At 41.4% G+C, this 12,478-nt stretch overlaps 2 protein-coding genes across 2 annotated transcripts in view; one reads left to right on the forward strand and one right to left on the reverse strand.

Moving 5' to 3' along the window:
* LOC101848288 (dnaJ homolog subfamily A member 1) overlaps positions 1 to 11,729 on the reverse strand; it is a gene marked incomplete at its 3' end in the record, with an annotated part of 16,469 nt that extends 4,740 nt beyond the window's left edge. The window contains 4 exon segments of the mRNA XM_013081847.2: positions 164 to 242; positions 1,829 to 2,050; positions 5,188 to 5,411; positions 11,401 to 11,729. Of these exon segments, the coding sequence (XP_012937301.1) occupies positions 164 to 242; positions 1,829 to 2,050; positions 5,188 to 5,319 (433 nt within the window).
* Positions 11,730 to 11,778: 49 nt separating this feature from the next.
* Positions 11,779 to 12,478, forward strand: part of LOC106011611 — a 4,111-nt gene continuing 3,411 nt past the window's right edge. The window contains exon 1 of the mRNA XM_013081835.2: positions 11,779 to 12,061. Within this exon, the coding sequence (XP_012937289.1) occupies positions 11,908 to 12,061 (154 nt within the window). The 5' untranslated portion in view covers positions 11,779 to 11,907. The remainder of the gene's footprint in view (positions 12,062 to 12,478) is intronic.

Raw genomic sequence — 12,478 nt, forward strand, 5'->3', positions numbered from 1 at the left:
ATTGCCTCTACTCCTCAAGACAACAGAACAAACATGCAACTATTACCGAATGGCATCATGCAGAAGAGTTAACGCTCAGATGCTACTGGATCGCTAACAACAACAACAACATATATAACAGACATACCTTCACATTTGCTACTTATATATATAACAGACATACCTTCACATTTGCTACATATAACGTTTTTCTGCAGAGCCAACTTTCTTGTGGAGCCGTTGTACAGATCTTCCAGAGGAACCTGTCCACAAACAAATCAAATTGTTAACCCTATCCGTACGTCGTGTTTTTACTATCGTATCCATACGACGTGGGGAACTCTGTGCCACCACTCAACCCTATCCGTATGCCGTGTTTTACTATCATATCCATATGACGCGAGGAACTCTGTGCCACCACTTAACCCTATCCGTATGCCGTGTTTTACTATCGTATCCATACGACGTGAGGAACTCTGTGCCACCCCTTAACCCTATGCGTACGTCGTGTTTTACTATCGTATCCATACGACGTGGGGAACTCTGTGCCACCACTTAACCTTATCCGTACGTCGCGTTTTACTATCGTATGCATACGACGTGGGGAACTCTGCGCCACCACTTTCCAACAATATTTCAAAGAGATCTTCGCACTAAAAATATACTAAAATAAGAAGAATACAACCCCTGAGGGTACAAAGCGACCCCTGAGGGTACAAAGTGACCCCTGGGGTACGGAGAGGGTTAATTAATCAAAATAGTAATTATTATTATCAATCACTACAACATTGGAAAACATACCATAAGAAATGACGTTTTGATAATAGACAGCATTTGTATAGCGTAAATCCCCGCCCAGCAGCAAGCTCTATGTGCTCCACAATCTATACTACTACCCCAGCAGACCTGAGAGCATTCTGAAACAATCTCAACTTCCTGGGAAGCATACAGTGCAAGCAGCCATTTATAGGCGCTAAAACACTAACATACTGACAAGATCTTTCGCTGTCTGTGACCGGGTACCCATTCCCACCTGGGTGATGTGAGGAAAATTTGTGTAAAGTGTCTTTCCCAAGGACACAACGTCGGGCCCACGGCTCGAACCCCCGACCCCGCAACCTCACGATTATGAGTCCCGTTGCCCAACCACAGATAGCAAATCCTCATTCGTTTTTTCCTCTTGTTCTAACAACAGAGTGAGCCAACGTCTTAACATGTCCACACATTTCCTGCCACACATGCCAACGCGCGGCATCAAATCGGGACGCTGCCACTACGCTTTTACTTCCGTCTCTTTTTCAACATTTCAACTATTTCAACTTTTAAACTAAAACAAAGCTGTGCTATGAACTAACACACCCCCCCCCCCCCCCCCCCAAAAAAAAAGCAAAATCAACTCGAGTTCCACGCGCTCATGTGGCCTTATGTAGTTGAGAATATTGTACATAAAAATCTAACCACAACAAACAAATCGGGATGTGAAGAGAGAGAGAGAGAGAGAGAGTGAGTGAGAGAGTGAGTGAGAGGGAGAGAGAGAGAGAAACAGAGAGTGAGAGTGGGAGAGAGAGAGAAAGAGAGAGAGAGGGGGGAGAAAGTAAAAAGACAAAACCAGCTTAGTTTTAGTTTTAGTAAGAGTATTACGGCACTTGCAACACAATAAGGTCATATATAAGTGTTGACAAAATAGAGGTGGTACAAGAGAGTAACAAACACAAAAAAGAAAGAGGAGAGATCAGAAAGATAGATGTTTGGTAGGAAAGAATAGAGCAAACCACACCAGAGCACCCGCCAACCATCCACAAACAAAAACAAAAACAACCAACCACATCCAGAACAAAAGCCCACTGACCTTGAGCTGGTGTATGACGTCCTTGCCCTTGCGCGGGCCCCGCGGGCCGCCTCCCCTCCGCCCGCCCCCGCCAAAGAAGAGATCAAAGATGTCCATGGGGGAGTGGAAGTCGAATCCGCCCCCGGTCCCTCCCCCCTTGATGGCCTCCTCCCCGCCCCGGTCGTACAGCTCTCTCTTCTTGGGGTCAGACAGCACCTCGTACGCCATACTGATCTGCTTGAACTACAAGGAAAAAACAAACAAATGAAAATTTTTTTTTTTTAAAAACACTTTGAGGTAGTTTTTTAAAGTTTTAGCAGTGGTTTTAGTTTTAGTAGAGGTTTTACGGCGCTCGCAACTGCATAAGGTCATACGAGCGCCAGAAGATTAGAGGTGTTACAAGAAAGTAACAAACATAAAAAAGAAGAAGGGGAGATAAGGACGATAGACGTTTCATAGGAAAGAAGAAGCAAACCACACCACCGTACCAACTCCAGTGAGACTGAACACACAGTGCTACAAATGAGAGTGAGTGAGTGAGTGAGAGAGAGTGAGAGAAAGAGAGATGGAGAATGTTTTACGGAGCGGGTTGTCCCAGCACGTGAGACATGTATTTACTAATGTCCTGTCTTGTTGTGAGTGTATGCGTGAGTGCACCTAACCTTTGTAACGTCTACTGCCATTGTTAACGACCAAGACAAATTTCTCCCTGCGAGATGAACAAAGATTGTCACTGTCACTGTCAAAGGACAAAAATTATTCTATGTTCATAACGACCAAGACAAATTTCTCCCTGCGAGATGAACAAAGATTGTCACTGTCACTGTCAAAGGACAAAATTATTCTATGTTCATAACGACCAAGACAAATTTCTCCCTGCGAGATGAACAAAGATTGTCACTGTCACTGTCAAAGGACAAAATTATTCTATGTTCATAACGACCAAGACAAATTTCTCCCTGCGAGATGAACAAAGATTGTCACTGTCACTGTCAAAGGACAAAAATTATTCTATGCTCAAAGGAAAAAACAATTCCCTTACAGTGGTAGTAGATGCCACAACTGTTCCCATAATGTGCAGAGTAATTTAAGCAAGTATTCCTCTGTGACTTAACAAGCAAAATACGAAATGCCAAGTTTAAAACAGCAAAAAGAAACTCACGGTCACTAAGGAGAACAACAGTCGTGTATATATATAGGCCTGAAGGACTTCCGTAACGAGCGACCACCCCAACGACCTTTATAAAAAACAGACCTCCCCCTGGCCCAAACCCTTGTCCCCCTGGCCCAAACCCTTGTCACCCTGGCCCAAACCCTTCTCACCCTCTATCTATCTCACAGTGTGGTCACTCATCATGCAACTCCTACCATCTTATTCAGCTCAAGGCAGAAAATAGGGAAAGACTTCCGTAACGAGCGACCAACCCCCCCAACAAACACCACTACATAAAGATGAGACGACCAACCCCCCCAACAAACACCACTACATAAAGATGAGACGACCAATCCCCCCCAAACAAACACCAATACATAAAGATGAGACATAACCCTAACCCTCGAGTTTCTATCCTCTTATTTGACAGTGGCCGCTCAATACGGATTCTCTCCGGCAAAGTGATAGCCCCTTAAATAGCCTTTAAGTGATTTGTCTTCACTGAACCTGATCCTATTCTCAAAACCTTTCCCTGCTTTTGAAAAAAGCACTTCAAGCTTTTTAAAACCATATTAAGTGCCTGCATTAACATTACAAGTGAATTGTTATATATATATATACACATGTAAGTGAAAGCTTCTTTCAGCATAGTTCTTCACTAAACCAGACAACAACAAACCCACATTTACTGACGTAATTAACCTACAGTTCCAAGATGGTAACACCATGTGTGTCCCTGCCGGTCAATATCAGTCACATCATTTTCAAAAACTATCGCCTTTTCCCTACAATTAAAAAAAAAAATGAAGTAAATATGACCATACTGGACGAAAATACAGAGCTTTTAATTGTGCAAGGTGAGGAAACATGAAATGGGGAAAATGGCCTCCGAAGTTGAGCAACATGTTTCCATAGCAATGGAGGTCTTAGAATTGAGATAGAAACTTGAAATTTACAGTCAATTATAGTCGTTTATTTTAATTTTAAAATAAAGCAGAACACATAAAACTTTCAATTGATTCAAAAAAACAAAAATTGAGCCTCATAGTTGATAATAGCATACTGCGTCTTACGACTGATATTGACCATGTGAGACAGATATATTCAGTATACCTTGACAAGCCAACACAACACAAACTTCACACCACCACAGAAGTTGGGAGGGCACTCCTGTACAATTGCGCGGTCCCGTTTGTTTACAAGACGGCCATTGGGGAGGTGAATCTAGATCATCTCTTTAGCCTAGATAATCTAACTTTAGAGAATACCAGTCATTTCGTCACACCGGTGCAGTCAAGACGTCACAGTCATCTCGTCACACCACATATCCACAAGGTTGAATGGAGACGGTCATTTCGTAGCACACAACAAAGTTTTTAGGTATTACTATTGATGAAAGGTATGATAGGCAAGATCATATTAGTTCTGGTAAAAATAAATGATTAGGTATTAGAAATGTACGGTACTGCAATTTTGCTAAAAGCTATATATATAGACCCCTACTTTCAAACAAAGCCTCATAGCCTACTAACTGTTTACCAGACATTGTTCTTGCCTTATTTAAACTATCCTTCAACTATGGAACAGTTCGGACGAAAATTTAATTTGATTATATAACTTCAAAAAAAAAAAGAGCTTTAGACAAAAAGGCTGATCCTCCAAAACTCTACCAGCATACAACCATTTTGGAGAGATTATAAGCGAAGTATTTATGAGTGATGAAATTACCGGTTCCCATCTCTAGATATCTAGATTAGATATAATTTTAATTCAGTTTAGATCTAAATAAGAAACACACATGGTGTGACTTAGTGCAAACGGAACTGCAATTGTACAGGAGGAGTGCCTTTGGGAGGAATTCCGTAATGAGCGACCACTGTGAAGCAGGAGTAGTATCGAGGGTTTGGGTTTGGGTCAGGGTTCTTCTTTTATTGTGTTTGTCGGGGTGGTCAATCGTTATGGAAGTCCTTCCCAGAATTTCTTACGTGGTAAGGGAAAGGATGCATTGCATAGAAAAATAAGGAGGGGAAACAAATCCCAAAATTTAAAACTCTTGTGATACCAGGAACTTTGTGTGAACTGGCGGAAGGCCTTCCAAAACAAGCGACCACCCCAACAAAGAGGGACCTAACCCCAACCCTCTATTTTAGAGTGGTCGTTCGTTACGAAACTCCTCTCAAAAAATGACATCAAGTTAAAATTTTTCAAAAGGCTACTGTAGGCCTACCTTGTCGCCTGCATCTGGATTCTTGTCCGGGTGGTATTTCAGCGCTAGTTTGCGATAAGCCTTCTTCAGTTCTGAATCTGTGGCTGTGGGCTTCACTTCCAAAATATCGTAAAATCCGGTCTCCTTCACCATTTTGAGCAGTAAGTGTGTGGTCGAGGTTGAGGAACAAGTTTTCCGTCTGTTCTGATTTCAAGCCCAGTTCTTGCACCAGGTGCTGGAGGGAGCTGAAATAAAATTGAGGATAACTTTTACTTTCACTCCCGCACACAGAGATGCACTGCTTCGGGGAGGGGGGTGTGTGTGTGTGTTCAAACTGTAGTACTGTTTGCTGCAGATCACAACATAAAGCCACTAAAACTGTCGCCAATCAATCATTTTCAAGAAAATTTCAAACCTAACTGTAAAATATCAAATTATGGGTTTAAAACAGGGGGTCAGGCCCCCCTGTAACCCCCTAGATTTTCTTTTACCCCACGGAGCAGCCCCCCCTGTAACCCCCTAGATTTTCTTTTACCCCACGGAGCAGCCCCCCCTGTAACCCCCTAGATTTTCTTTTACCCCACGGAGCAGCCCCCCCTGGAACCCCGATTGGCCCAAAGCTCACAAAAGACTACGCGGTTAGGCAGTGTGGTTTAGGTCCATGAAGAACAATCAGATATTTCAACAACTATTAATTTGCTACGGAAATGAAGTTGATATTCGAGTTGAGCGCATCAATATTAAGAAAATGGTCAACCGGTAGCTAAGTGTGAGACGGGAGGGAAAGTGAAAGAATACCAAAATCGATTAAAGGTAAGTTTGCAGTGAGATTTGGCCTCTAATACTTCAAGTAAACGAAACTCTAGCTTGGTAGTAATTACAATATTTCTAACAAGGGGCCCAATTCTATTCTTATTTCTATCTTTACTAGATTCTACTCACCTAAACTACCCTTAAGTTGGCTTAGATCTATATCTAGATCTAGCAGGCTACAGATTTACCAACAAAATGAACCCACATTGGTCTTGGTCTTTCAGCAATAATAGGCCTACATGAATCAATCAAAACATCAAATCATCAAAGATTTAAAACGATCATATGATTAGATCTATATCATTATCATGTCATGACGCAGATCAATCATGATCTGAATGATCACGGCCATGGTCACCAGTGTTGTTCTAACAGACTGAGCTAAATTAAAGTGTGTAGATCTAATACAAAAGCTACAGCGAGCACCTAGCACACCTCTGTGATTGGCCCAAATATAGATGACATATTTCCGCCTTCTATTTTTGTCTTCTTCCGGGGCTTCCCTCGCCAGTTGACCAGACTTGACCGTGGCGGGCCGCTTTGCCACTTAGCGGGCGATGGACTACGTTTCTAATTAATTACCAGATCTAAGTTTCATTGCTGACTGCTTTGGCTGTGTGAGCGCGCGCGCGTGTACAGAGGCAGGCTTGAGTGTGTGCGTGTACAACTTTGAGAAGGTGAACTTATGGAACGAAAATTGCTGAAATTGTTTATAAAAGATACCAAATTCACTTGGCACCCTTCAGTCTCAGGAGAATATGGACCTGCGCCGTCGGAGATTACTCAAGAGCAGCGCTTGCTGTGGCTGACCAGTAGGGATGGGCAGGTACCGGTACCCAGTATCAGAACTCCCGGTTCTACCGAAGGAGTGTGTGTGTGTGGGGGGGAGGGATGCGGGCGGCACTGATCGTGGCGTTAGACGCAAAGTCTGTGACGTCACCTACTAGAGTCACTCCCAGTAGCGGTTCCGGCGGTGTAGTATCGACACTGGATTTCGCCGGTACCGCCCACCGCTACTGAACAGGTCCACACGGGAATGACAGTCCCTGTTGCTGTGGCTGCACTTGTGAGTGTCGTCTTCCTGCGTTGGTAACCCTTGGCTGTTCTTTCGGCGAAGGCGTTTGTCCTCAGCAGCCTGTCGCAGTCGGGCTCCACCTCTGATGAGACCAGCTCGCAGCGCCTGTCTCCATTTGTCGCGATCACACGCTAGTGGCGCTTATCTCGCTTGCACATATCTTTGAAGCGAAGATGGGGGCGCCCTTGCACTCGCTTTCCAGAGAACAGCTCACCGTACACAAGTCCTTTGGGATTCTTCCATCCGGCACGCGATGCACCTGACCAAGCCAGCGGAGTCGGCGCTGCCGGAGTGGTGAACAGATTTGGGATCTGCATATGGGTGAGAACTGCGGTGTTGGTGACTTTGTCGCTCAACTGTACATCAAGGATGCGGATGCGCCTTAGGCTGCGCAAATGGAATGCATTGAGCCAGCCTTGGGCTGGGGGAAACTCCGGAAGACAACATAAATAGATGGCGGAAATACGTCATTTAGACCTATAATTGGGCCAATCCAAAGGTGTGCTAGGTGCTCGCTGCAGCTTTTATTTAGATTCCTAGAGAAAAGAGTACTAGATTCAAGATCTAGGATCAAGAAATCCTGGGGAATTTCTCCCATGCTTAGATTTAGATTAACAGAAAGGCTTTAACTCTTGTCCTTAGTCTGTGCTGAGATGCGAACCTTATCAGCAACTGGTTACGTCGGACATTCCGGGCAGGACGCTGGGGTCACTCAGTGTGTACTGTTGGTGTACAACGCGCGCGCCGGGAAACGTGAGTTTTCGCCATGAATACCGTGGGAGCGTGTTAATCGATGATGAAAATAACGCTCTATCTTTCATAGCTTTCTATTTATAAAGTGTTACAAAGACAAGCTGATAAGACATTACGAGTAGTTACGCCCATTCAAATAACCTTTCTGGGCGCTCTTGTTGTTGACCTGAGCGTGAGGTTCGAAAGGGGATATAACATCATCAGGTCATAAAATTGTTCTTTGTGCCTGCACAATGGTATTCAAAACTATCAATCAAGCTTATTTTTTATCAGGTAGATCTAGTATCACTTCATACAAAATCAAGCTCATTTGAAGGATTTTGTATAGAAAAATGAAAGTCTTGTTTCCTGACTATCCTTTCGAGTTCCTCAAGTAGATTCTAAGACCTAAGTGGGTCAATTTCTTCTATAATTTCATTGGACAAACATCTAGAGCTACCAACTAGGCATGTTTTGAATGAGAAGTACGAGTCGATTACGAACCAACGCAGGCGGTTCTAGAAGAAGGCCACAAACGCACACAAACTCAAGCAGACTGACGCACACACACTTGACCTGCGTGAATTGGGTTCCGATTCGGGACCCGAATTAATCTAGATAGAGATTAGATAGGCACTTGGATATCGGCCCGCGCGGCCCGAGATTTTCGTTCACCTGCGGCCGCCGCGTTTTGTGTCAGAAATCGGGCCCCGTGAGGGGGGTACCTATTTGTTTTGTTTCGTTTATAGTGTTCTTTTCAATTTATGGATTACTTCCGCCTATCAAATTAAAGAGGAAAGAAAGGCGCGTATTATGGCGTTTTCCACTTCGGGATCGGTTGTGTGTGTTTGGAGTTACAAGGAGTTAAAAATAAGGTAAGTTCAAGCCTTTATATTTAAAGAGTATATCTTTTTTTTTTTAGGTACTCCTCACAGTCTTTTCTTCAACCTTTTATCTCTTTTATTTGTTAATTTCAATGTTGTACGTTGAGGCATAAGCGTGTGAGCCCTAATTTAAATAGGTCACTCTCCATGAATGGGCATGACCTATTATCGATCGCGCTGCTGAGCGTGAACCGGGAGGTCATGGCGGCCATTGCGGAAAGCGAACTTAACCCACGCTAACGTGTATTGTTGGCGTTTATTACCTCTTAAACGGCATTGAAGAATGTTTTATAGTAGAAGATATGATTTATTTTAAATTTTGGAATGTAATATGTATCACTGTTGTATAATTCTTGTGAATTTGAACCATGTAACAATCAGTAAGGAGTCTTGGGTGGGGGGAGGGAAATGTAACAGCCTTGGCCTTGTTTTGTTTCTGTGTTACTGTCACTGTTAGACCATCGATTTCACGCAAGTTTTTACTTCTTTTGTGTGCTTATATTGTCTTTAAATATTTTTTCTTCTTAATTGTTTTTGTGTGTGCTTGTTATTTAAATATCTCTTTAAATTATCATGTACTTTGTCCAGTTTGTTTTAAGATAGATTATTAGATCTACATGTTTATTAGAAGATGTTTTTTCTCTTGTCTAGTCATCTACACCCTCCCTTTACTAGAGTTGTAGTGTGAAAATGTCAAATTTCCATCCACTGCTCACAAATGAATTTATTTACTTCATTGATGAATTCATTGCTTTGCTTTTTTTTTTCTTTCCACAGCCCCTGATCACAACCTGCCATTGTTCCATTGGATTTATTGACAGCTCACCAGAATAAATCCTGACTTTAATTAAAATCCAGAAATGCTTGCGGAGTTGGTCGAATTCACAGAAAAACTTGTTTGAACAAGTTGCAAAAAAATTGAGCACTTAAGAAAGCATTTGTTGCAGACAAGGGAAAAAAATTGACATTAATTTAACAATATCAAGTTGGCAGACTGGGTGAACTAAACAATTGCCAGAAATAAAGAAAGAATAAATAAGTATCATGACACAATTGCGTGCTTCAAAAAACATGTCATATTTCACAACTAATTGTCTTTGAAGAAGTTGAACATTTAAATAAACACAATAAAAATATAATGAAAAACTTGCTGAACAAACTGAAGTAATAAAATTAGAAGAGACTATTGTTTAACTTACAGGGCAATCTCATGAGTTAAAGATGTAAAAGAGAAATCAAAGATAAAGACAGAGTAATTGATCATTTACATGACAAATTAAAACTTGAAAGAAACATTCTAACAATAACATGCAAAATGAATTTAAAAAACAGTATTATCATGAATTAAGGTAGACTAAAAACACTAGTTTGCAGCAGCTGTAGACACAAATGTTAACTTTAAAAACTTCTATGCTCATCTTATTTTAGGCGACCAGCTGTTTTGTTAAAATATATTTTATTTTTTAATCAGTTTTTTTGTTAATTCTACTGATATTTGATATGTAGATGTTCCAAAAGAAAGGCCTTAAAAAGACCTTCAAAACGATACCTCAATTACTGATGTAGCTTAATTTATAAGAAAGTTATGGCAAAATATATTGACCGCAGGACGGTGCGGTCACGTTACACAACACAGTGTTACATAATATTACCCAATATTACCCACCACGACATATTTTAAAAATCTCGTCTGACTGTTATTTTGTCCTCAACATCACAAGGTTTCAGAAAATGTTTGGTTTTTGCATGTACGCAGCAGCATATTGAAGCAGCTAACATTTCCCTTGTTGTCCTTGCTGTTTCGATCACAAAAATTGCCTTTTTTTTCTATATAGATAGATGTTATCCCCTCGAAAAGATCTTTAAAATGCCATATCTCAAAAACGGTTCAACATAGAGCAATAACTAAGGTAGCGTTGGAATCGTGTCACTGAGCTCTTTGCATTGGTATTGTTTTTAAAGCAATTTGAAAGCTTTGAAATTTTTATCCAAGTGCCTATCCACTTTTTGGCGCTTTTTCGGTAGTTCCCACCCCGCAATTGTTATTAGCCGGTTTAGGCCTCAAGAGAGGGGGGTTTCAGGGGGGCTTGCCCCCCTGGCCTCAATAAAAATGTGGTGGGGGGTTTCAATTTTACCATAATTTGATGTTTTGCACTTGTTAGGTTTGATATCTTAGCTCGCATCAAACGTATAGACTAGATCTAGAATCTAGATCTCGATATAGGTCAGGCTCAAAATATAAGGGGGGTGGGAACTACCGAAAAAGCACCCACTTTTTTCAGTTAACCCTCGTCCTGCGGGAGCCGGGTTTATGTCGCCCGATAAGCCTATTTCGGCACTTCGCCTACATTCTGGTCCCAAATCAGTGTAGCCCCTGGCTCAGCACACGCTCAGCGCGCAACATCTTACGTGTCATTCGATCTAGATAATCTAGATTAGATATCTAATTGAAATGTTCACGTAGCCAGAGACGAGGCGGTATAGACTCTAGATCTAGATATCTAGATTAGATCAAATAAAACTCTCCAACTCCAAGACTCGAGCGATGTTTGAGTGTATACAGTATACGTGAGCGTGAATTCGTCAGTCAATCGGTCCTAAAATAGATATTCTAGATTTTATAGATTAAATATGTGGTCAATCATAGTCAATGACAATGTCAATCAAGTCAAAGATGATCTCGAATCGGCTGGTTTTAAACTGTTCTAATGTCTTCGCCGTTTTCCTCACCTCTGGGCTTATCTTTGAGCCACAACAGAACCTTTCGTCGCTTTATGAATGATGTGGGGTCGTCCAGGCCTCGAGACTCGAGTTTCTAATTTCTAAATTTGTCGAGAAGGAAGGAACAACCTAGAAATTTCCAGTGCAATCCAGGGCACAGTGCGCATGCGAACAGGATTTCTTTTCTTTGTTCTCCACATCCAGCACAAATTTTGATGACGTCATAACTGTATTTAAAAACAACTTTTGATTCATTTGAGAAAGATGTATACACTGTTTAGTTATTCACATTGATACCTCAATAGGCCTTCAATAGAATTATCAATGAAAAAACATTTATCTTTCACTCAAAAATATGCCTGTGTTCCTTGGTAAGGGCTTTGGCTTTGAAATAGATTTTTGATTAGCATAATGGCACTGCTCACGTCTTTTCGTCTTCGGATTGTTTTCTGGGGATAGTTTTCTACTTTCTCAAGGGACATAATTCCCCACGAATTGTTTACACTAGGCAACAACATGGCGCCGAAGAAACGATGGGAAATGTTTATCGCGATATTGGGTTGTTCCACTTTTGTCCTCTTCATGACGTATAAAGTTTCTTTTAATTGGTATGACGAATACAAAGTATTGCAGGAAGAGAGGCATTGGTCTGGTTTTGGACCCGAGCAAGGTAACGGAAAGGAAATTTGATGTAGAGATCTAGATCTAGAGATAGATCTATCTTATCTATTCTAGCTAAGACTAAGGCCTAAAGGTGATCTTTATACTTTCAAATGACTCCTTATTAATTTAGCACGTTAAATAAATACTTCGATTGATTTTATTCCCTTTTCCATAACGAGCGACCACTTTAACTCTTTGACTACCAAGGGGTTTTCCGCTCTGTGACCAAGGCATTTCTTAGTCTTAGAATTTCAGAAAAGTACCCCTGTTCTTCTTTTGTGTCTGATGGGCATAATTCCATCGGGAAGTCAGACATGTTATATACCAAAATGAAGGTAATTGAATGTAGAATATTTTTAATCTAATGAAAAAATTGAAAAAAATCATAAATCCAAACAAACATGGGAGGTAAGTGAACACAAGG

The sequence above is a fragment of the Aplysia californica genome, unplaced genomic scaffold, assembly GCF_000002075.1.
Source record: "Aplysia californica isolate F4 #8 unplaced genomic scaffold, AplCal3.0 scaffold00148, whole genome shotgun sequence".
Taxonomy (NCBI): domain Eukaryota; kingdom Metazoa; phylum Mollusca; class Gastropoda; order Aplysiida; family Aplysiidae; genus Aplysia; species Aplysia californica.